Source organism: Thermobia domestica, chromosome 8 (genome assembly GCF_964235325.1).
Source record: "Thermobia domestica chromosome 8, izTheDome1.hap1.1, whole genome shotgun sequence".
Taxonomy (NCBI): Eukaryota; Metazoa; Arthropoda; class Insecta; order Zygentoma; family Lepismatidae; genus Thermobia; species Thermobia domestica.
This window is the reverse complement of record NC_137461.1, coordinates 273645646-273673365: the sequence shown is the minus strand read 5'-3', so window position 1 is coordinate 273673365 and position 27720 is coordinate 273645646. Positions and strand designations below refer to the sequence as shown.

Genomic DNA, 27720 nt, shown 5'->3' with positions numbered 1-27720 from the left:
TATAAAAATGATCGAAAATGACCGATATTAGTGTCGAATCCGTAGTTTTCGGGATCGCGGAGAAGAACAGTGACACTTCCGGTGCAGTTTAAATCTAAAGTTATCTCTTTGGGCCTTATGCAGAGTCGTTCTGACGCGTGATTAGTGCAATACTAAAGCATTCGACTAATATGTTGCCTGCAGTAGTCAGACGTTTGGTATGACGCTAATCATACGTCAAAACGACTCTGCATAAGGCCCTTTACATCCAAAATGAAACGTAGAAAAACAGGTAGTCTGCTAGTACACGAATATACGGTAATAAGGTATTAACAATCAATTACAAAAAAATAAACAAATGAAAATGGAAAGAATGAAGTAAGTGTAGGACTATTTTAATATGATTCAAATAAATGTTCTAGAAGGAAATAGATCTAATGGCATGGAACTGTAAAACATCTCGTACAGATTTTAGGAAATAGAATATACTAGCATATATTACCCGCTTCGCTGGGTTGAAATGAAAATTTAAGTGCACAACTCCGTATCTCATGTGTTTAGTACCCCTGAAATATGCTCTTTTCGTTTTTAATGGCATCAATTTAAACAGCTCCGGAAGATCGTTAATCATCTCGGCGACCGCGAAAACCATGGATTCGACACTAATATTGGTCTCGATCATTCATTCATATATATATATATATATATATATATATATATATATATATATAGATAGATAGATAGATAGATAGATATCCCACCCCCATGTTGCGGGTCATGGCATCGGAAGTGACACCGTTCATCTCAGCGACCCCCAAAAATGTGGATTTAGCACTAATATCGGTCATTTTCGATCATTTTTAATTCTCTCTTCCTCCCCTCCCCCTACTGGCAGGGCTGATTTGGGATTTAAACCATATCGGAAATGTCACTGTTCATCTGAATGATCCCGAAAACTATGGATTAGACACTAATATTGGTCATTTTCTGTTATATATAGCTCCGCCTCCTTGTTGCGGCACACGGCATCAGAATTGTCACTGTTATTCTCATCTACTCCTAACATTATAGATTCGACACTAATATTAGTCATTTTCGATCATTTTTAAATGTTTATCCGTTGTACCCTCCCCTTCCCCAATTATCAGGGCTGAACTTAGATTGAAACAGCATCAGAAGTGTCAATGTTTGTATCATCGACCCCAAAAACGATGGATTCAACACTAATATCAGTCATTTTTGATCATTTTTAAATTTCTCTCGCTCTCCCCTACGGTATATATAGCTCCCCTTCCCCTCCTCCGTGCTGCGGCACACGGCATCAGAATTGTCACTGTTAATCTCAGTTACTCCTAAAACTATGGATTCGACGCTAATATTAGTCATATTCGATCATTTTTAAGTGTTATCCTCCTCCCCTACGCTGTACCCTCCCCTCCCCAACTATCAGGACTATATTTGGATTGAAACAGCATCCGAAGTGTCACTGTTTCTCTGATCGACCCCGAAAACTATGAATTCAACACTAGTATCGGTCATTTTGATCATTTTTAAATTTCTCTCCCCCTCCCCCTCGCCTACGTTGCATCGTCAAAGTAAATAGCGTAAAGCAATCCCTGTCCTTAAACTCATGTGTGTTGAAAATTTGATTGAGATCGGTCGGGTGGTTCAAGAGTGATGAAGTCACAAAGGCAGTCATTTTAATTTTAATTTTTTTACATATATCTCTCCCCTCCCCCTCCCCTAGGTTGGCTCGTCAAAGTGAAACGATAAAAAAAAAAACACTTAAGGCCCGACTGTCATATATGTTGAAAATTTGATCGAGATTGGTTGGGTGGTTCAAAACTTATTAGATTTTGTTAGTTTTTATTTATACGTCCTCCCTCCCCCTCCCCTAGGATCTACCGTTAAAATGGAATTACAAAAATATTTCCAGATCCGAACCTGATATATCTTGAAAATTTGATTGAGATCGGTCGGATAGTTCAAGAGTTATTAAGTTACAAAAATAGTCACTTTCAGTTTTATACAAATTGATTTTTATATATCTCCCCCTCCTTCTCTTCCTCTACGTTGCTCCGTCAAATTTAAATCATAAAAATGATGCCAGCCTGAACCCCATCTATGTTGAAAATTTGATCAAGATCGGTCGAGTAGTTCAGGAGGTAAGTTTTATGTATTTTTAATACCCCTCCTCCTCAAGTTTTATGTATTTTTAATACTCCTCCTCCTGAAGTTTTATGTATATTTAATACCCCTCCTCCTCCCCCCACCCCTCAGTTCTAACATCAAAGTGAATAGACTAAAACCAGTCCAGCCTCAAACCTCATCCATGTTACAAATTTGATCAAGATCGGTCGGGCGCTTCAGGAGATTTAGTCACAAACATAGTGATTTTCAATTTTATATATATAGATTTTTAAAACTTTGCCATCTTTACCATAAATATTGAAATGTTGTCTTGAAACTTGGTGTGTTATGTCAGAAATGTAACTCCATATGGTGCCAAGTCGCGTGGCAGTTATTGGTAGTTTTATACTTCTCTGTGAGCTCTAAATAGAAAGTTGCAGTTTCCACCTACTCCTAGGCTGCATATAAATTCACTCGTTGGATTTTTTTTTTTTTAAATAAATAAAATTGTCAACTAAAGCTTGAATATGCAGGCACGCACGGAGAAAGGAGGTGAAGGGTTTGACACATGCGACAGCCCCGAAAAGAAGATACGTCTAATAATAGAACAAGGTTACTCAAGTATTACTGCATATGCTTTCATTATTTTTTTTCTTTCTTCGGTGGGAGGAATTTAGATTTTGCCCCCTCATTCTTAATATAACTAGCAATGCTTAGCGCAAATAGAACGTAGCAACCGCAATTAGATTGAGTACAATAGACGCGTCTAGTGCTTTTGTTCTGAAAACCATTACACAAATTCTTCGCATATATAGTCGCTTGGTGACCTTGTGGTATAACCGTGTGGGTTGGGCAGTGGTGTGTGCAAGTGGCACTGGGCGGTCAAGAGCTTCGTTAATTCATGCTGATTCCTGATTTGTGGAATAAGATCAAATATTTTATTTTTAGAGAGAGGGAAAAAATGAAGATAGTTCTTGATTGTTTCATCTTTTCCTTTCCTTGTCTTTGGAACTAAGTTGGTCTTGACAGTAAAGAGCAAAAGAGACAGAAACTGGCCGTCCTACCCGTAGAGATGCAGACAATAACTCCAATAAAAACTTGAAATCATGGGGTGAGATCAGTGGGAGGTTCTAGATGCAGAGAAGATAGTACATTGTACAAAATTTGGCAGTCATATAATACTTCTCATACACATATGTGAAGATAGGAAGTCACATATGAGCTAAAAAAAAAATGGTTTGTACAGGGTTGTTATAAAGTCCTTGCTATAAAACAAATGCTTATAACTTCCTTTTTTTTAAAGAAAATAATGATATTGCAGTGAAATAAATGATAAGATTTTTATTGAGACTTAAATTTTGTATCATCATCCATAGATACATCGCCGCCATCATCGCCACACCTTCAGCTGGCCTAGATTGACATCCATACATTCCTGCAGTGTCCAGCGAAATCCGTAAATGCTATTCCGTCTGGCGTCGTTAGAAATGCCATAGATCACTTCACTAATCTTAACCTTACAAGCCCTTTCGTTTTTCCCCAAACACCTCTGTCTTAACATGACTCCACAACCAAAAATCACAAACTTTCAAATTGAGAGACTTGGGAGGCCAGCGGTAGGGTCCTCTGCGCCCAAACCATCTGCCAGGTAGCTCACAGTCAAGGTAGCCCTGACGACTTGTGGGAAATGTTGGGGCTCCATCTTGCTGGTAGTGGATGCGATCCTTGATTCTCAATCTCGTCTGAATTTTTGCTGCACCAACACACCTGATTTCAGTTCTGCATACCAACACACACACACTGTGCTTCCTCTTGTACCGTCACCATTTTCATGACGTTTGTTGTTATCAGTATTGCCAACCTCATCGTTGTGATAGTCTTGCCACCAAAAATTTACATATCCAGGGGTGCCCACAGAGGGGGGCTATGACGCAAACTGCGTCATTGAAATATTTGGGGGGGGATTAAAAATCCATATAAATATGTTTGAGAGGGTGTAAAAATTAATCGAAAAGAAGATTGTTTCATGGAAGAACACCTACGGATAGACAATTGGGGGGGGGTGCGTCATGGACATAAGGGGGGGGTGGGCACCACTGACATATCATCGCACAATTTAAAATGTATTTCACTGCAGTATCTTTATAATAATGGTATCTTGTATAGCAAAGATAATGGTGTTAATACAACTACTCAGTTTTAACACAGACGTAGTGGCCGCAACATGATTACCATTTTAGCGTGTTATTTTAACACCAAGAACCCGGTGTTACTTTTAACACAGACCTGATGTTACCGGTTTGACATAGAGCTTATGTGAAAATAGTACCGCGGTAGTGATATAAAACTAGCTGAATGAACGAAGGAACGCGGAGATAAGAACAGTATTATGATCGGTGCTCTTTCAATATACAATAACCCTGTGTTGATATTAATGCCCCAGATTGCATAGTGAGCACGAGTGTATATACCGTACTTACACATTCGTCAGCGATCAACGAAACCTTTCATTTGCTAAGAACAACGACTTAACTAAGTATGCATTAAATGTAAATTTGGAGCGAAGCGATCTACCTTTATTGATTATTCGGAGAATTTTTTGTATTATTCGGAGAATTTTTTGATTATTCGGAGAATTTTTTTGATTATCGGAGAATTTTTTGATTATGCGGAGAATTTTTTTGATTATTCGGAGATTTTTTTAAAGATTATTCGGAGAATTTTTTTTAGCGCATCAATTTTTTCGTGAAGGAACACGAAATGCAAATAGTTGAGTTTGACATCTCAGCGAAAAGCATAATAGTTTTGAAAAATTGTGTTCGCAGAACAAAACGAAATTGGCAGCGCCCTATTTCTAATGCTGAAAATTCTATTTTCCATTGTTTACAATGAGAATTCGCAAGCCAAGATTAAATTTATGGGTATTCCCTTATTCGGTGATTATCGGTGATTATTCCTCAGTGGTAGTCCTTTCAGGACACATGACCTTTTACGACACTCAGCGCGTGCTCTCGTATCACCATGTCAAATTTGGTTACAAAACGGTTCAGACGTCTTGGGAGGGGTATCCGAATAAACGAACGCCTAACTCGAGTATAGACGAGCTTTGCTACAACAAAGTATCACAGCCACTTCAAAATTATGTGTTCCAGATAAATACATATATACCGTAAATTTTAGTGCGCACATTGTTTTGCAAGAATATACGTGTATCGAAGTAACTGACGTTGAAAATTTATACTAGTTTCTATTCTTAGCTAGGTCTCTAACGTAAGAACGAACTCATTATTGTTGGTAGTCTTCCGTGAGTATTCGTGGAACCTATCTTTGGCACACCTTCCAATATTGCACCTTTTCCGCCTAAATCCTGTGAATGGTGCTTCGGGAAACCTCAGAAACCAGCAAGTTGAGATACAAGACTGAGCGTCCCGTCCCGATGAGATGCGCTCACAAGCTTGTTTGGGAGTGGAGAAAACCCATGCAAGAGTGTTGCCAACAGCCATACAAACAGTTTCCACGTGTCCCTACAGCTTTGGAAACCTTACTTTTGGAATTACCCTCGTATAAATGCATAGATAATTATAGACAATGTAATATTTTTAGTTCCTTGGCCCATAGACTCCTAAAATGTATTTCAAGCTTAGGCGGTGCCTAGAAATCATTTCCATGAAATGGAATCACCATCCCTGGTAAATAATAATAATCCATTTGATTTTACGGATTACAATTTAAAATCATTACAGTTTTAATAATTTTGCAGATGTGTGCAACAATTTTTTCCAAGCTTTAATATGTTTGCACTACAATTAATACAACGATAAAATTACAAGCTCTCTTAAATTAGCTTCAGCTATCTACTTTCCAATCTGACAGATATTTTGGCGATACAAATAGATAATTGTTTAAAGGACTCTAATTATAATGGAGGATTATTTTCTGCTATTTATAGTTTCGAATATATTTATCTTATCTTCTTTAAGTACAGAAACAGAAATAGCATATCATTCAATTTCTAACTGCAACGAATGTGTATAGTTGTATAGTTACACATGATTGGTGAGGTTGTATTCAGTTCATTTGCACGTGCTACATGTATTAATTAAATTTTTAATGTTCAGGATATTTGTGGTAATGAAGTAATAAATAGTTTCTCTTAAAAGCTAAAAATTGACCTTTTCTTACTTGATTTTAATGCATACATATTCCAATAACTTAATAGCATGTGTGGATATGATTAAGTTTTATTTATCTTTATTGTAAAGTTCATTAGGGTTTGGAAGTTATCAATTGGACGAAATTCAAGCGAGAGAAATTTTTCCGTGGAGGCGGAAAGACGAAGTTCATGGACATTCTCAATCATGCATTAGTGCAAACAACTTTTTGATTGGAATTGTACTTGGAATATGATGTTATCGAACACATGTACTCGTGCTGAGTTTTCTCATTGTTAACACAATTTTGGGGGTGCGGTGGCTCAGTGGTAGAGCGTTCACCTCCGGTGTTTGGGGTCCCTGGTTCGCTCCCAGCTCGCGCCGTGTGGACTTTGTGGTGGACAAACACCGTGCTCGTGGATTTTCTCGGGGTTCTCCCGTTTCCTCCCATTTTCTTCATTCCACCATTTCACTCATCTCTCATCATCACCGTCTCCTTTAACCTAACCGGCATAACCGTGGGACGTAAAACTTATAGATTTCATTTTTTGTTAACACAATTTTGCATTTACAGTGTACTTTCGATTTACGAACCCCTCGGTTCGCGAACAGTACGGTGTGCGAACAAGTTTTGTGAACATTTTGACGGCGCGAGTATGCCTCGGTTTATGAACAGTATTTTTCGAGATATGCCTGTATGATCGACAATTCCACGCGCCCAGTACTGCTTTCCAGTATTTGCCGTAAATTACCTCTCGGAGTATTGTGTCCGGAAAAATACAGTTATTTGTTGCACGTTTTGTGTTTTTAGCCCCCATACTGTTTTGTTTAAATAAGTGTTACATATTTGTGTTTTAAAAGGATAATATTATTTTCATTTTATATTGATTATCACAGAAAACACTTACATGTAATAATAATAATAATAATAATAATAATAATAATAATAATAATAATAATAATAATAATAAACTATATAATGCTATGTAATCTGTGGCTAGAACATTAATAATCATTTCCATTAAGGGGGCAGACTACTAAAAGTGACACAAAAGCTAACCATTTTTTCTTTTGCCAAAGAGATCAGGTCAAGTATAGCCATAGCGAAAGAAGCATTCAACAAGAAAAGATCACTCTTAACTAGCAGGCTCAATATTGGACTTAGGAAGAAGTTGGTCAGATGCTATATCTGAAGCATTGTACTGTATGGTTCAGAGACTTGGACACTAGGGAAGTTAGAGAAGAAATATTTAGAGAGCTTCGAAATGTGATATTGGAGGAGGATGGAGAAGATAAAATGGACAAAGAGAGCTACAAACGAAGATGTTATAAAACGGATAGGAGAGAAAAGGACACTTGTAGGAAGGCCAAATGGATTGGATACATCTTACGAAGAAATAGTCTTCTTCGTACCGTCATAGAAGGAAAGATGGAAGGAAAGCGAGGAGTAGGAAGAAGAAGAACACAACTGATAGATGATCTGAGAAACAGAAGAAAATATTGGGAGTTAAAAAGAGGAAGCTGAATATCGGAAAACATGGAAAAAACATTTCCAGGCCTAAATCTTAACTTAAACAAACAAACAAACAAACAAAAAAACTCTTTAGTCCCAGGACCTGCGAAAGACAGAATACTTAATAATAATAATAATAATAATAATAATAATAATAATAATAATAATAATAATAATAATAATAATAATAATAATAAATACGGCAATCGTAATATTTTAAGTTTCTGAAATAATGGTCTACTTGGTGTATGAAACGGAACTGATAGTGTTATTCCTAGTACTTTCTTCTGCATACTTTCATCGCATGACAGATATTACCCCAGAAAATGATTCCATACGATAGAATCGACTGGATCAAGCGGAAATATGTTGTTTTCAATGTATGTAGTTAGAATTTTACTAAGTTTACGTACTCAAATGCCGAGCATTTAATTTATTGCCAACTGTTCTGCCACAATAACTTTTATTAGAATTTATATAATATGCACATACTGAGATGCCAGACGATTGTTATCCGCTTTACAATAGTTTCCGTCAGAGTTTCTGCGGTTTTAAAAAACGTAACATGTCTTTTCTGTGATGCATATGAATCACTTCTATTGCAGTGATATCAACCTGAAATGTTATAAAATCCTATTTCGAGAGACATAAATTCCCATTTTGCTCTTGAATTTTCCACGATATACTAATAGCAAAATTTTCTACACTTAGAAAACAAGAATAGTGAAATTAGTGTATATCAATAATTTTCTTCAATATATGAGTGAATTATTCAAAAAATTCCGATCGTCTACGTTTATTAAATACTTTATGAACAAGTATTTTCTTTCATTGACAGAGAGAACTGAAAATGCGAATGAAAATAAGTAAATTTTGTTGAGAGTTTAGTGTTTCCATCACCATAATGGCTTTGTGCCATAATCTTCTACTGAACTTAATAAAACTACATAAACTTCATTCTTCAATCATTTCGAATGGAACGATTTGGAAGTTCAACTTTCGTCGTTTTATTTTCTTCCGTTAATTCTGTTCTTTCATTTCTCTCTCTTTTTTTAAATACCAGAGTACAATTACCGTTCTTTGGCACTTGTTTTTTGGGATTTACAAGTCACTGCGTAAATCACTTTAACACTGACATGCATTCTACAATAACAACATTTGACAATTAGCATTAATTTCAAGTGTATTGGAGATTCGTTTGTCTACTCCTCGTCCATAAACAATTTTATTGGTGTCAATGGAAGATATATGAAAAATGCCATATGTCATTTCGAGGAATTACTGTCAAAAACTCGCACAATATAGGAGTTTTTTCCACTGGTTGGCATCACTGGTTCGAATAGTGCTGTTACGATAATCGAGTAATCAATAACAATTCGATAAAATTTCAAAACTTTTGTCGATAAAGAATTTTCATTTTATCGAATTATCGAACTTTCAAGATTCTCAAAATGTTCGGGGCACTTGACATGATCGAGACTCTCGAAATGTTCGAGGCACTCAAAATGATCGAGACCTCAAAGTATTCGAGACATTCGAAATGCTAGAAATATTCGAAGAGTTCGAGACAAAAAAAAAAAAAAAAAAGGAAATCATGGTTGGCAAAATTGGTGAATTCGAAAACTTTTGAATACTCGATGAACGAAACTTTGTAATAAGTCGACAAATAACCGAAATGTCAGTAATATATAAAGTTTGGATAATACCCAAAGTTTCAATAACACCAGAATGCCAGAAATTTTCTTAATATTCGAAGTTCCGAGTATACGCGAAATTTCCTAATAACAACATTATCAATATTACCTGAAATTTTGAAACTAGAACCTTCAAGTATCCGAAATTTCGATAATACCCGAAAGTAAGATAATATTCAAACTTTCGATAGTACCCGAAAGTTCGATAATATTCGAAAGTTCGATAATTTCAAATACTCTTTAACAGTTTCGAGTAATCTATGACATCGATAATTTTTTACATCCGAAGTTCGATAGGTTCTCAGCCTTATCGAACACCTCTAGGTTCGAATTGGTCAAGGAAACATGGAAAGATGAATTTAAGTCTGTCTTATAAGTTTATGCATACTGAAATGAGATGTCAGGCGAATTGGTTCATTATGGTAATTAATTAAAATATCCTTGGTTTGATTCTACTATGAATAGTGTGCTTAGTAATAGATTTTCCCTTCATGAAATCGGTGTTGCTAAAGTCGTAGACCATAATCACAAATCACTTGACATTGTAAAAATTATCGGATTAATAAAAGACGTAATTATATTTATATATATATATATATATATATATATATATATATATATATATATATATATATATATATATATATATATATATATATATATAAGCAATGTTTCTAAGGAAATATGATAAAGCATTCTGTTTCTTTGTAATAAGAACTACCATTTCTCTATAGAGGCCAAAGATACACCAAGGTGAAATGTCTAATCAGGTGATTAGGATTTCACATAATGATAATAACAGTTTAATCTCTTTTGAATATTTACTTCATTGTCAATCTCACTTCCAAAAGGGTTATCAATGTCATCAAAGAGCTTAAAAACCGGTGTATACTGGCTGAAGTACAAGAAAAGAAAGATTTACTACGCTGATAAAAAAGCAGGTCATTGCGAACATGCGGAACAACGTAATACTATCATAGAATTGATTTCACAATTAGTATGAATTGAGAATCAAAATCGGTGGGAAAAAATACAATGATAGTTTTAGGTATTTAATTACAATGATTATATTACTTTTGGATCCAAATTGTAAGCAAAGCACATTGAGAATACATGGGTGCCCTACGAAAACTGATAACATGGAACAGTAGTTCATGGTTTTACAGTGTAAATAAGGAGAATTTCGTTCGTTAGTAAAATGTGATCAATTATAGTCGCAAAATTGCAATTTGAAACATTTGTGATTCAAAAATTATTGTGATGGTAGTATTTATTATCATTTGTTGTTTTAACCCTCGTAGCCCCAAAGGGGGTGCACGTGCACCCCAAACTCAATTTTTTATGCACAATTCCTTTGTGTGTTTTAGCAGAAATGTATGCGTTTAGGACATTGCTTTTGTAAGTGTCACGTTTCTTTGAGAAAATTTTCAGAACATTTCAGCAAATAATTATACGTGGAATATTTAGTTTTGTTAGTGGGGTGCAGCTGCACCCCCCGTTGGTGCTTAACGTTTGTTGTTTTTATTTCTTCACTTTCGAGATTTCTGAGTTGCAAACACTGATTGCAATTCTGATTTTGTGAACACTATTATATAGTAACGCTTGGCGATAGTTTTGTTCGATTTTGATCTAAGTTCAATTGTTTTAGCCATAGATGTCACTCCTGTGTAATGTTTTTTTGTCTTTTGCCGCATTTGAAGAAGTTGTATTCTTTTGCTGTTTAGTGCTCAGTGCTGAAGGTTAGTACTTGACTTTGAACGGTGCGTTGTGATGTCTCAGAAACGAAAACGAAGCCCAGTTGCTTCAACTTCTCGTGCATCGGATTGTAGTCTCACAGAAAATGAAATCGTGAGATACCTTGACGAGGAGGACTACGACGATCCAGTGTTTGCACTTTCAGAATCAGATATTGAAGAAGACTATTTGCAAAGTGAAGAAGAATGTGCTGACATGCTTTGTGGATCATCTAGTGACAGTGAAGGTGAAAATACAGCCCATATTAGCAGTTTTAGGGCAGCAAAATCTGATGAGAAGTGGTTTAGGGAGCCGTTTACACAGAAAAGATATAAAGCGCATAACGTATTACACCAGAAACGTGGCCTTACACAACACAGTGCTTCCGTGACTCAAATGGACGAATCATTCAAGCTTTTTATTTCAGATCAAATTATTGATATTATTGTGATTGAGACAAACAGAAAGGCAGTTTCAGTATTTGATAAATGGAACGAACATCACCCTGAAAACATTCGTACCTGACAACCAACAGATAGGACAGAAATAACTGCTTACATTGGTTTGTTGATTACTGCAGGAGCTTTGAAAGCTAACAAAGAAGCAGTCAAAATGTTGTGGACGAGTGATCTTGCATATTGTCGACCGATATTTCCAGGGACAATGTCAAAGAACAGATTTGTAGCTTTGACATCTTTCCTTCGTTTTGACAATTTACAAACAAGGGAAGAACGACGAGCTGTAGACAAAACAGCTCCCGTAAAGGACATTTTTGAAATATTTGCTGAGAATTGCAGGAAAAACATGAATCCGGGACCACATCTGTGTGTTGATGAACAACTTGTAGGGTTTAGGGGGAAGGCTTCGTTTAGAGTGTATATGAAGAATAAGCCAGATAAATATGGCCTAAAATACTGGGTGCTTGCTGAGAACGAAATCCCGTATGTACACAATATACAACTTTATGCTGGGAAGATAGCAGAGAAGGCAGAGAAAGATCAAGGGAAACGAGTAGTTCTAGACCTTGTAAGCCATCTGCAAGGTGGTTATGGTATAACAACAGATAATTTCTTTACAAGCAAGCAATTGGAGAAGAACCTCACATTGTGTGGAACCATAAGAAAAAACAAAACTGACATTCCGTCGGAGTTTTTACCAAACACACGACGAGAAATATACTCAAGTGTATTTGGCTTCACTGAGAAACATACACTTGTGTCGTATGTACCAGCTAAGAATCGAGCTGCTGTTCTTCTATCAACGGAACATCACGACGCGAAGATATCTGAAGGTTTAGAAAGGAAGCCCGAAATAATCCTCCATTACAATGATACAAAGGGAGGCGTCGATACAATCGACAAAATGTGCAAAGAATTTTCTACCAAAAGGAAAACCAAGCAGTGGCCTATGACAATATTCTCCAATATGTTAGACATTGGCGCTATAAATGCTTTCGCAGTTTGGGTGACAAAATTCCCCGAGTGGGAGTTACAGAGAAAGGACAGACGCAGAATATTCCTCTTGTCGTTAGGGAAAATGTTGCTTTTGCCTCAAATTGAAAAACGGAAACAAAATCCTGTGGGTCTCAATTACACAGTGTTGAGCTTCATGAAATACTTGGATCCAACTGTTCAACTAAAGAGGTCTGGAGAAGAGGACATTCCAAGAACGTCTGCTTCCCAGGGGAGATGTCACTTCTGCCCGAGAAAGAAAGACAGAAAAGTTCGCACAACATGTACAAAATATATGAAGTTTGTTTGCACAGAACACAGTACTGTGGTATCGAAAAAAACTTGCAACATATGTACGGAGGGTGAAGAAAGATGTACGTAATTCTTCAGAAAGACAACCAACTTTTTTGACTCAAATTATAAGTTGTTTTCATTACTTGTGTATTATAACTAAGGACATAGGTGCATTTTTACCAATCAAGGAACATTTTTGCAAACTCTGAATTCAATCAAGTTGCAAGGAAAGCAACATCATTGTATTGGTATTGTTATTCGAGGTGAATAACATGTTGAAACAGTCAATATTTTCTCCGGTTTCTTTTTCTGTGTACAAGGGTCAAATTTATAGTACTGTGTATTAGCCCTTGTACAAAGGAATCACAGGAGAAAATTGTATGGTTTGCCTTTGTATAAAACGAAACACAGAAAAAAAATATTGACCATTTTACCAGGTTATTCAACGACCCAAAAGATTCAAGAGAGTGAGTACGCACTATAATACAAGAGATGACAAGGTTTTATGACAAGTTTGTCGGAGAAATACAATAAAAATATACTAAATATGTTAAATGATTGTGTTAGTTAATTTCAAATAAAAATATGGCCATATGTCGGACAGAAGGGGGCCAGAATTTATTGCCAAAAAATGTTATTTTTTTAAAGCAAATATTGGCTAATTTTGGTTAGATTTCGTTAGTTGAGGTTATTTATGTTAGCCTTGAGTAGATTAGGTTAGTTAAGATAAGGTTAGGTTAAGTTTGTTTTACCAAAGACCATTGATATGATATTCGCAACGAAATATGCACGTATTTTAATGTCTTAAGTTATTTTAATTACATATAACATATAACATATGTGTTTTTAACAATTGTACTTCACAAATTACTCACAAATCAATTACGCTTTCATGATATGAACTCATTCTTTCTGTAAACATTCTGTTTTTTACTAGTTTTGGCCCCCTTCTGTCCGACATAACCCAAAATATGAAGCTTGGACACTGCGTTAAATAAGAAATAAATATTTTAATATGGGGTGCGCTTGCACCCCACCTTGGTGCTTAACGTAATTTTTTAACCTTGGGGCTACGAGGGTTAAAAGCAGATTTCTCTTTGAAACTGGGACATAGAATAATGATAGGGATATAGAATGATTGCTCGGATTCGAGTATTTGAAATAAAGTCAACCTGAAAACAATAAATACCTCTTAATGACAGCTCTTCAGAGTTTTATAAGACGGAAATCACATTGGAAAATTAAATCTGTAAGTTTTATGGCCCACAGTTATGTCAGCTAGGCTAAAGGAGACGGTGATGATAAGAAATGAATGAAATGGTGGAATGAACAAAGTGGAAGGAAACGGGAGAACTAAAAAAAACACTTACACGGTATTTGTCCACCACAAAGTTCACTTGGTGCGAGCTAGGATCGAACCAAGGACTCCATGTACCAGAGGTGAATGCTTCAGCACTGAGCCACCGCGGCCCCGGAAGTCATATTGGAAACGGTGGTGAAACCAGGTTTGCATCTCTCCGCTGCAAAATCAACCCCTAGCTCGGGGGGCTTCAATGATTTTTCACTTACAAGACATTCTTTAATTTCTGATGTAAGCAGTGGCGTACGCAAGTGTATATACGTGTTTTGAAAAAAATGAGATTGACTGTTTGAATCCCCTTGCTGAAATTTTGCTTACGCCACTGGATGGAAGACAAATATTACAGGAAAAATAATAACTCATTTGTCATTGCATAATCATATATTTAGTATATACCCTACATACATGATTATTTAACTTAATTTTACGCATTTTACTTAACATAAGGAATTCAATCTATTTAAGAAATGAAAAATAAATGGGTGTTGCCAACATCGCTCAAACAATTTCTTCAATTTGAATTTCCCAACCTATTCTGTAAAAAAAAAAAAAAAAGTTGGTTACATATCCGTTGGCGTACATACTTACGTACTACAGTGTAATTTGAAACGGATACAGAAAAACTAAATAATGATTGAAAAGTTTAATAGCTTCATTTATAATATTGGTTATAATATTTATTAATAAGGCCAGGATGATGTTTCCATAAAGCATTGAAATTCAAGAATACATTTGATTTTTTTCGTTTCTAAAGCAAATGAGATTTCATTCGACCAGTCATTTTCAGTACCTATACGCTAGACCTACTGTTTAACGGAAATCGGAATCACAGGTGTTCCCACTGGAAATCGAACCCTGGTATCCCATGCGGAAGACGAGTTTGATAATCACATATTTACGAGGAAATCCAAAATATGCATGCAATTCCACAAGTCTAGCGAAGATCGAATTTACTAAGCACAACATGAGCTTTCTCTGTCTTAAATCAACTCTATATGATTTGACATTTGACTATTCCCTACTTAACGGTGTTTTATTATTATACAATATAATACGTGTTTGTCTGTGCCTTCGCATAGCGCTTCCACAGTAATGTTTCAGTGGTAAATCAAATTACAATGTAGCTCAAGAATGTTTATTCGTTCCCTTGCAAAGAAAGTATGCCGAAATTGTGAAGTACAGTAATAATGTATTCCAAGGTCGACGAACCTCGAAAGTATTCTGTTTTTCCCTCCATAATATGTATATGAGCGCCATATGGGAATGCATCGAAAATGACTGCGGAGTCGTCTTGCCCTTGAAACGATATGAGTCAGTCTTTCCCTCAACAGCCAGGTTTCTCCTTCCATTTTCATCGTGTATAGCGCGCTAAAGCAGCACAGGTTGAGAGGGTCCAGGTCCACCTGCTTTCCTATAGAAAAGAATTTCTTCAGTCACGTTAGAAGCGTGATTATATTATACGCAAGGGTAGACGTTTAAAGGGCTACTCTGTGAGGCAGCCTAACGCGAGAAAGAGCCAAGCCAGAGCACGTGAACAGTAGATAACAACAAGCATTCAACTTACGCTGTTGACAAACGTCTGCTGGACTTTAATAGGGTTGTATACTCTATATTAAAATAACTAAAATTTTTGTTCGGTCGTTCCTCATTCCCATACAGGCATAAATGTCCATAATTATTAATCATTATTCTTCGCATTAATTGGAAACGCATGTGACTTCGTGACTACATTACAGAACCGCCCCTGCTCGTAAGTCTTCATTTACTCTTAAAGATTGTAAACTTGTTATTTTTAGTTTAGTGATAATTAGTTGATACAGTTTAAATGGTTCGTTGACTACTGTCAAGTTCATGAAGTAATAACAATATTTACACAATTACGTTCATTTATTTCCTCTGGTGTACATTCTCTTCTTCGGAAAGTTGCGCAAAATCCTAAAATCCCTGATCACACTTCTATGATAAAGGCAATGTCAAAAGTACAAGGACATCTTATTTTGCTGAATGAAGAATGTTTCCACACATTTCACATACGTTTACTATTTATCGACACGTGTAACTATTTATTCCTAGACAAGCTAATCATTTATCTAAAAGAGATCATAGAAAACATTTGACAGTTAATAGTAAGATTGTATGGTTGATTCCCTCACTTGCCTTATTTAAATTAATGATTCATTCAGGTTTTAAATTGATTTTTCCGCATCTTCAGCAGATTCAGTAAATAAGGCATATGGAAGTTTGAGGGTTGCAAACAGGAGCACACCCAGAAATTTTTTGTTGGGGGAGGTCCAAGCTTTGGGACTCGAATACTATGTACAAGCTACTACGTCTATGTAGTATTGAATGGGTATTATTCCGGACACGAAACTGAGAGCAACAATCTTCAGCTTTTTTCTTGATTTGCTGAAACATGCACTGAGAAAAAAAAATGTAGGTGGCGTAGGTGGCCTTAAAAAGACAGGTTACATGCTTAATTCCTGTAGTTTTTGGATTTAACGTACAGCAGACGTATAACTGACAACGCATGTTTTATAATACTTTCTGTATAAGTGTTCCATCGATACGTACTTTCCGTATGAAACAATGTAGGTGGTCAGGATCTCACATATAAATGGACGTATATAACATATAGCTGACGTAGGTAACAAGTATATGCATGTGATATACGGAAGACTGTTAGATGTCAGACATCCTGCAACGGCATGATGTAACATCTAAGGGCAGTGCCTATGTAGCATACAGATAACGTGTGCTCCGTACTGATTTCTACAGTACGCAAGAGGATACCGTATATTTGTACAATGTACCGCTGTCCGAAGAACGGATTTTTCTCTGTGTGGGTGTGTACAATGACTCATTTTTGCTTTGCAATAAGCAGAAAAGGAGTAGAAAAAATGTCCAAAATACTTTCCGCGCAATGTATATAACTATGAAAATAGACGTGGACAAATTCTGAGTGTTCCATCCATCACTATCTTTTCGTTCCTTTCATTTTACAGAAATTTCCTTTCACTTTACGGTGCCGCAGTGTGCTGATATACCAGCCATCTTGACTTTCTCAATAATTTATGAAATAATTTGTTTGTTACTTGAAACTTGTATATGTGATTACAATATTACGATGGAATAAATTTCTCAACATGTAATATCGGCGTACTTCTGGTGCAGTACAGGCTTTCCACAAACTTATGTAAACAATAAAATCCCATATTCTACGAAACAGGAACATAACGCATTGGATTATTTTTCCTGTTCCTCAAAACATGGCAACGCTAAGCAATGAAAACCAATTTGAACCCTTTTCTGCGAAACAGAAACACACGGCTTCCTTGTGTTTTTTCTTTTCCTAACTGTAAGACAATCCTTTACGCACCTATTATTTGTAAGACATGTGAAGAATTTAGTTACAAGCACGTTACAAAACCAAAGACTCAATTTAAAATTCACGATAAAATTAGGTTAGCATGTTTATCTAGGGACATTTTTTTTCTTTGTTTCTTTCTTCAAGACGACTTGCAAACCAAATTGTCTTTTATCATGTATTAATCTATTTTATTTTATTTTACTTTATTTTCACTGTAAGATTAAAAAAAGGGGGGAGTATGGAATATTAATCAATAATCACTATTCAATGTACTTGTTATTATTCTGTTATCTCACAGACAGAAATACCATTACATTACTACTTTCATATTTTAAGTATGTGTTAAATACTTTAAAGAAGATAGAATATAACTTAATGCATTCTAGTGATCAATTAACTGTATTATGATAACCATGTGATTCATGGAATACTTTCCGCTTTCATTTTGAGGATTTTAGATTTTTTTTGTGATAACCTCTATATACTTATCAAAATATCGTATGTTCTCTCATTCCATTGTTTATTTTCTATCGGTACCTATCTACAGATAAACAAATTATCTTTTCAGTTTTTTTTCGTCTATTCATTTGTTTTCTAATATTTTATGTAATTATCAAATACAGGACGTGTGCAGATGTGATCAAACATATTTTAATATGCATCAATATAAAACAAATGAACATACACTTAAAAAAATATGTACAAGGTGAACCTGAAAGATGTGCACAAACTCCTGGGGTGTGATTCGCGACATCAAAAGAAGACGAAAAGTCTTCTTGCATGCTGTCGAAGTCCACGTTCTGTACGAGTGACAGATGTGCCAATTTGGAATCGACAGTCAAATCCTGACAATTGGAACATCAGCAAAATGGTATATTAGACAGTTGCGCAGACAGAGATAAGAGTTTGTGCACATCTTTTTGTTCCGTCCCAATTGTCAGGATTCGATTGTCGATTCCAAATTGGCGCACGTGCCACTCGTACACGACGCGAAATTCGTCAATATGCAACAGAATACTTTGTCTTCTTTTGATGTCACGAATCACTTCCCGGAGTTCGTGCACATCTTTCTGTTCCTTCCGAAATGTCAGAATTAGACTGTCAATTCCAAGTTGGCACCCCTGTCACTCGTACACGTCGCAGGCTTCGACAACATCCAAGAGGACTTTTCGTCTTCTTTTGATGTCACGGATCACCTCCTGGAGTTTGTGCACATCTTCCAGGTTCACCCTGTATATTAGCATAGGTACAACCAGAAAGCAATCATCCACCATTTCTAATACATGTTTTGTTTCCAAATACAAATATCAACCCTATAAGTATAAATGTTTTGCAAGGGAATTCATATTCGACAATTAGAGTAAAGGAAACCGTCACGAATTCGCAACGCGATTTAAGGGAAGATCGCGAAGTTTTTAATACACAATAATCTTACCATTAGAATACAAAATACTAAAAGTATAAAGACCTAAAAAAAAATTGAACACATTTTTATTTCTGTATGAGTTTATCTCATATTTCTCTCGAAATGTTGTCTACATTGTCATTGTAAAAATCATTGTTGGTTTTTGGATTCATAAAAATTAGAGAATTTGATTTAATGAGTTTTCGTAATATTTTCAGCTCCGGTAGTGTTTAACATGAGATCCAACTGGGAATCAAACTTGGTTTTCTGTACCAAAAGTGTGAATTCAAACCACTAAGTCATAAGAATTCACGTTGCAAATTTTGTGTAAACAAAACTGTTTCCAACAGAGTCACAATGAACCTGAAAGAAAATTTGCAATGCTTGTCCTGGCAACTTACCATACGCGTACAATTCACACAAAGTAGACCATAGTTCAAGGTAAAACTACCCATAAATTATTATAAAACAAGATGCTAGAAATTGTGACAACTTCTTCGTATGTTAACAGGACGTGTGCATTGTTATTTGAATTTTGGAAGCTTCGTAATATATTATGTAACTGTTGGGATTTGGCAAAACATGAATTCATGACTGCAGTTTTGTTCTGCTTGACAAACTATATTCGAGAAACTACAACCATCTAAATGCCTTAAGCACTTAGATGCAACTATTGTATGTCTAAAAATGTTATAAAATGCGAAGATAAAGTTGCTTTTTGCAAAATTTACTCAATTTTAATGATGATTGGTACTAATTAACTGCCCTTTGCTTCTAAAATTATTTTGATATGTATCATTGTTTAGGAATTCATGCTTCAGACATAATTGGTATAGAATTATTGAAATCTACAATATTAGTAATGTTTAAGTAAGATGTCAAAAATAGGAGACGTACCAATCGATATTTCTTATTCAGTTGAATAAAATTGTTGTATTCTACTTATTAATATGAAACTTACATTCAAGTACATCCTGATTAGGGATGGCCAGAATTGGTTCCTGAAATACCCAGGTTCCGAGTAATAAAGCTAAAAATTGCTTCTGTATGATAAGCACACCACCTGTTAACACTGGAGTAGTCGCGTGGAGGACAATAGTCCTCCAGACGTTTTTCTTACCATTTCAGTAAATTCTGTTTTATTTATTATTTTTTATCATCTTAATAGATTCTATTTCATTTAAAAGTAGTTAAATAATCCTTGACATGGAATTCATACACAATAAACGTTAACTGTATAAAATACAGTAATTACAGTAAATTTTAAATGGAGTACTATTGTCCTCCACGCGACTAATGCCGTTCTAGTGGGCTATGCGACCACTGCAGTGTTAAGGGAAAACTTATAATAAAGTGTATCCTGACTAGACATAACCAGAACTGGTTCCTGAAATACTTGGGTGTCGGATAATAATTCATCTAGGTGCTCGATTCTCTGTTCCGGATCTGAGTACCCGATTCTCACTGGATCTGGAACCGGGTAATTTTGGAACCAGATAGCTCGAAGCCGACGTTTCCTTGAAATCTCTAATCCTGACCAAGATTTTCATTGTTACATTAGGAAGATGACAGTATATAGTATGCTTAATGAATATATAACCCAAAATCATGATTTTTTCTTAATCTTTTAATTTTTGATGAACTATAACATTTTCCAAAGATGAGATTATGTCAATCGGTAGATCACAACGAGATGCTAGAGAGGGTAAATTCTGATGCGCAGTTTACGATAAAATCGACAAGAAAAACTAATTTCTTATGGCGCTGAAAAGTGTGTTCGTCCCTGGTTCAATCGTAGCTTGCACCAAGTAACAGTCGTGTGTGGAGAGCTCTCTCGTGACTAAGAAGTTAGCGTACGCGCCTTTCATGTGGGAGATCCGGGTTCGATTCCCGGCGGGAGCCCACGTGATTCGGAATACATGTTAAGCTGTAGGTCTATGTCACATATAGCCTCGCTGCTGAAAGGGACGATAAACTGAAAATCAAAACAAATCAACCGTGTGCGGAAGTTTTTTCTCGTGGTTCTTCCGTTTCCTCTTACTTTGTTCATTCCACCATTCCGTTCATTTTCATCCTCAGCGTCTCCTTTAGTGCAAGCAGAATAATCGTGGGACGTAAAAATTGGAAGATTTCATTCCATTTCATATATTGTTCGTTCCCAATAATAATAATAAATTATTTTCTTTCTCCTGGCACAAATTGCTTGTTTATTTAGACACTGTATATGTACATATGTACTGTTAAGTAGCGTACTGTGTGTTGTTGTATCATCCTAACAGTAACACACACACAGTCTAAACAATGATACACAAACACTACATGTAATCAGTGTTTGCCAATTTGGCTATGTTATGGCTAAATTTAACCATTTTCATTTGCTAATTAGCTAGAAAAATGTGGTTTCGCTAATAGCTATAATTTTGGCCAATCACACACACACAATTGGCAGTTTCTAGTCATTTGTGCTCAGCAAAATTGAATATCCTTTCCAATTAAAAAAAAGGTAAAAAAGAAAAAAATATGAATTTAAATGAAGTCTTGCTTGCAATTTTCTAACCCATCTTTGTGCAATACCATTTACATTGCCACACCAGTAAAGATATCTTGTTTACTCATAATTAATTTGTGTATTGTTTGTTCACAATGTATTTTAACTTGGGTCCTGCTACTTTTATTGAGGTAAATCATAATATCACCAAAATAAAGCCAGCATTACCACAAAAATTGGAAATGAAAAAATCATGGGATTTTAGTACTTCTAGTCAATAAGGAAGAAAAAATGATTAAACATATTTTAAGGGTAAACGGTGAGAGTGTTTAAGAGTATCAGAAAACTATTACAGTATATTTTAAGTTAGTACACTAAAACTAGGAACTTTTTTCTTCACTGTATTGTTAAATTATATTAACTATAAATTTAGCTATAATTTTAGATAAGTTCAACAATTTTCAGCTAGATTGTTTGGTCATTTAGTTATTTTTTGAAGGAACCTATTGGCAACACTGCTTGTAACATTGTAATCTAATGTATAACAATTGTATAAAATACCTGTGAAGAAACTTGTGTATACCTATATGACCATGTTTTTCTTTCTTTTGTTCATTTCAGTTGCCTCCTGGTTTATTTCACCAGTTCTCTCCGGTGTCGTTTCTGTTTCAATCTACCTCCTTATCAGAAGATTCATCCTCAGACACACTCAACCGTTAAAACCGGGGTTGCGAGCGCTTCCGTTCTTTTACGGGATTACCGTACTTATTAATATCTTCTCCATCGTCCACGATGGACCAAGATGTAAGTACTAGTTTTATATTACTATTCTTTTTTACTTCTGTGATTGTTTTGTAAAGTTTTTCAGACGTTTCAGGTACAGATCAGAGTCAGTTTTACGTTAAAACAATGTAATATAAAATATATAAGAAACAACATAACAAGTAAGACAAAATTACAAGGAAAAAATACAAAAAATACAAGTTGTACAGCATGTCCATAAAAAACACTCCGTGATTTTAATTGGTTAATGAAAACCTTTTAGAATTGTGTGTTCATTTTTTCTTTCTTTTTTTTTCCTAAAAGTATGTTCAACAGACAAAGTTTCAGATGGAAGCTTGCTATATCACTGAAAATAATCTTAGACATCAGGTTATCATCATTTTCGAGTAATTGCTGGAGATCTGAATAGAACTGTAGTCGCTTTGGATGCAGGGGCGTCATTTAGGAGGAGGCAATTGCCCACCCAAGACATTGAGGAATACATATACTTTAATCGATAGTCTACTAATATACTAGTACAAAATGTAAAAGTCTTATGACGGTGGTGCTCTTGCCTCCCTCAAGCAAAGTCTGAAATGACGCCCCTGTTTGGATGGTCTTCAGATTTCAACTTCTCCAACAGTTGCAGTTTATACGGAATGAAAGTGCAAACGTTTGCGTAAGATCTTGCTAACCGTGCTTCTTGGGATTTGTGTAGTTCTTGACTAACTTTGTGCGCAGATTTCTTGGGGCCCCGCACAATGGTTTCTTTCACATCAACAACTTCCTGCGGCACTGGTGGTCGGCTGGAATACCCTTTACGCTTGTTTCAGATACACTCTTCTACGAAATCGTTGTTGGTACTTCCAAATGAAGGAGGTTGTGCCTAAACGCACGTTGCACAGACACAACACTTTGTTGAGTGAAATCCCAAAACACACTAGATGCGTTGCTGTTTGACGAGCGCCATCTTCAATATACTGTCTCCTAGTGGAACGAGGAATGAATGTTAGAACCTGTAGGGAAGAAACAAAAATGTTTTGAGTTAATGCTTTTTTTGACATCTTATTTATAAAGATATTGTAAAAAGTTTTCATTTTATACTCAATTGAAAATGTGTTTTTGTGGACACACTGACAGTGAGACATTAATTTTAGTCTGAAATGTTTCTCAGAGTCAAAAATATCGATATCTGATGGTAAACTATTGTGCAATGATGCCAGCCTGAAGTACAAACAACGTTTTACAGTAGAAAGTACGGGCGTTGCATATGTTAGTAACGAGTAAGTACATATAAGGCGAGAGGATACAGGAAAATTGAGATCGGAAATGAAGAGTTCAGAGTTATTTTTTTTCATTAATAATCTTGTGAAAGAGCAACAAGTCTTCCACCATGCGTAGTGTCTAGGAAGTCTGTATTTTAAATTTATTAATGAGTTTAGCTCTATTAAATATTCGCACCGAAGGAACGCTTTGTCTAACAATGGCAAGAAAAAATTTAAGAACAGAATCAAAACGGGATAAGTTAGAAAAAGAAGCCATATTCCATATCGGTGAACAATATTTAATTTTAGATGATACAAAAGCTTTGAAGAAAATATTGAGAGATTTCAGAACACGAATTTCAGTAAACCTGTACAAAATACCCAGCATTCTCATAACACTCTTCACAGTAGCAGTAATGTGATAAGCGAAAGTTTCTCAATTTGATTTGAACAAATATATGCGCATAATTCTGTATCTTATATGTGATTAATAGTAGATTTGTTAAATTAGATTGGGACGTAACTACCTTTGGGAAATCAATGTTTGCCTTTGTGGATATATTTTCTTTTCTTTTTCATATATATTTGCACGAATAAACGACTGAAAAGTTTAAAATGACTTTGTGAATATAGTTTCTACATAAATTGAGATGGGTTTCCTATTACTTATTTCACTTTGATTGATTTTTTTTATTTATGTTTTTACGACGAATTGAGTAGGCCCCGAATTTAAGAATATGTAATTCGATAAAAAAAAAAAAAAAAAAAAGTGAATACGCGTTCCACAGTTACGAGAATTCCGTTTTTAAGCGGACAATTTCTATAGGTATAATATTCTAATTTCCAATAATATATTCATAAAATTCCAATGTAAGGATTTTTTTTTAAGTTTGGGTAACTTGAAGTTTTTTTGTTACAAGTATAAATAATAAATTAAATTATTATTCCAACATTTCATATTCATGGTGTAACAAAGTATTGTGTGTTTGCATCATATTTTCGTCAAATATAGAATTTTTGAATGCTTTAAAAATCTTGTTTACGTTATTTTATATTTTATAGTATGTTTATTTCACTTTTATTTATTCTACAAAGTTAATTATGTAATATTTTGTCTGGAAATAAATGATCATGTATTAGAGCTTAGATATAAGTTATTGTCGAGAGCTTTCTATGACTTTATCTACTTTTTTATCTCAGTTATTACTTTGAATAATAATAATAATAATAATAACACAATATAGTATTAATATTAAACTGCTGTTTGATGTACAAGGATTTATATCTGGATAATCTTCAGAGTAGAAATTTTATTTTATGATGCATATATAAAACAGTGAAATTTGTTTTGAGCTATATTAAGAAGTAATATTCTCAAAATTTTACATGTATCTAGGTTAGAATGTTGTGGTTAAAGGTGAGAAGAAAATAAACCTGGAAATTCGCGGAAGTTGTCCACTTTTCCTCTGCTCACCACAATCACTTCATACCCAAGAGAAGGAATTTTCGACAAAGATACTAATATTCCAAGCATTCACAAGTATTGTTTAAACTAACTTTAAATGAATATAAATATATGTTACATCGATTTCAATGAACGTTAATTAGACGTATGATATTAACTTACTATTTTCGATTTTGGAGTGGCACTTTGAACTTGTGAAACAAAATGAAATGCGTAGTTTAATGTATGAGGGCTAGAGGAGATGGATATTAAATACAAATTAATAAATGATTAAGGTAATTGGTAGATTGAGGGAGAGAAGCTCTAGGAGAGCCCCAAGCACAATATGGCTGACTTCAAACACATATGGCCAAGAATCGAATAACAAATCCTTCGTATCATAGACGAGTGTTCTACTATTATACTATTGTACTACCTCCCTTGTTAGATATTGGCTTTACGTCTATATCATCTACAAAGTCCGAAAGAAAAGTATACGTACTTTCACGATATGATGTATGTTAGTGCTGAACTTAGTTATACATCATAAGTTGAATGCATTTTACAAGTGCTGAACTTAATTATACACTACAAGCTGAATACATGTTACAAGTGCTGAATTTAATTATACATCAAAAGTGGAATAATATTACAAGTACTGAATTTAATTATACAGTTGAATACATATTGCAAGTATTCAGTACTCAACTTAATTATACATTACAAGTTGAATACATATTACAGGAGCTGAACTTCATGATACATTACGTGCTGAATACATGTCACAAGGATTGAGCTTAGTTATATATCACAGGTTGGATACATATTACGATTATTGAACTTCATTATACAGTACGTCACAAGTGAAATAAATATTACAAGTGTTGAACGTAATTATACACCACAAGTTAAATATATATTACAAGTGCTGAACTTCATTATACATTACAAGTTGAATACATGTTATAAGGATTGAGCTTAATTATATATTACAGGTTGAATACATATTACAATTGTTGAATTTAATTATATGTTACAAGTAGAATACATATTACAAGTGCTGAATTTCATTATACATTACAAGTTGAATACATATTAAAAGGTTGAGCTTAATTATACATCACAAGTCACATACATATTACCTAGATACAATGAAGCACAGTACAGGTTTCCTGCACCTGCACATTAACTGTGGCTCAAAATACTCGAACTTTTCTAAAACCATAATCGAAGAAGCATAACTTGTAGCTGTACGAGGTATTTCGAGACATCCCTTGTGCATATCACAAACCATACCATGCAACTCAAACTTGTCACAAAGCCGTGTAAGTGCTAAGCGTGTACGAGCTTCTGTTTCAAACTCACGTCTCCACAGACGTTAAACTTCAGCGACATTTTCAAACTCAAAGTACTACTTTAAAATAAGGTGTCCAGGTTTAGAAAATAATAATAATTATTATAAAACTGGACAAACTGACATAATTTGACAATCCATCTAGCGGATCTACGCGTATCCTTAGATTCGGCCCATGAAATCTTATCGAATATCAAAACGTGGAGTTACTGTGGAGTCATTATTAAAAAAAAATATGAAACTACTCTACAAAATTTCGAAATTTTTCCAAACGAAGACTCAACTATAGTTTAAGAAGATATAAACATTATACTAACTACAAGCCAAAATCGGGAGTCTTGTTTTAAAAAGAAGCGACATTTTATATCTCGTTTTTATTTTTATTTATTTATTTTTTTTCTGGACATTGGACGGCTTTCTGAAAAATGGGACGTTTGGTCATCCTACTTTATAATGGATTTCCTCAAATGTCAAGCGTGCATCAGTTGTGTTGCGTCACTATCACACGTCATACGACCTCTGTTGAGAAAACCCCAAACTATCTGTTGTAATGATAATTCATTTCAACGTCGACAACAATACTCATATACATATACATATATATATATATATATATATATATATATATATATATATATATATATATATATATATATATATATATATATATATATATATATATATATATATATATATATATATATATATATATATGGAGTCCTAGGAAGTTTATAATACTTAATAAAGATATTTAATATTTGTAAAGATACGCTGCGCAATCTTATTTAACAAATTGTTTACATTGTAAACGAACAAATGACAAGTAGTAACTAACCACTACGTACATTCTTAAGTGCACTGGGCACAAACGTGGACGCAACCCGTGTCTGCAGTTGCCAGCTATTTTTCATGGAGGGATGGAAGAATGTTTGCTAGTAAAGGATGTACCTGGACTTGAACGGGAGAATCCAAATAAAAATAAAAAAAATAAATAATAAAAAAAAAAATACTGAATAGTAGTAATCGGCGGGCACAGAAACAGTGGTGTTAATCATTCTCATGCTCCAGACGCCATTTTCCTATACGGGCATTGAGAGTAACAGAGAGGTACTGAGACAGGAATCATTATATTAAGGACCAAAATACACATTCAATCGTCGAGGCGACGATGATACAAGTAAAGAGACAGAATATGGAAGAATTTGTAAATACGTCATTATGTTTCTATACTAACGTGTAAGTGAGAAAGAGTGGGTTTAGACCTCAAAATGACCTCAAATTAGATGTGGGATTCCAAGTGTTTAAATAATGAGATAGGTAAGGTTTAAC

The 27720-nt window shown here is 34.8% G+C and overlaps 1 protein-coding gene across 5 annotated transcripts in view; it reads left to right on the top strand.

Annotated features, from left to right (window-relative positions):
• Window positions 1-27720, top strand: part of NaPi-III (Na[+]-dependent inorganic phosphate cotransporter type III) — a 495622-nt gene that overhangs the window by 400285 nt on the left and 67617 nt on the right. For all 5 annotated transcript variants that reach the window (XM_081769823.1, XM_081769822.1, XM_081769824.1 and 2 more), the window contains one exon: window positions 22188-22370. In XM_081769823.1, coding sequence (XP_081625949.1) covers window positions 22188-22370 — 183 coding nt within the window. The remainder of the gene's footprint in view (window positions 1-22187; window positions 22371-27720) is intronic.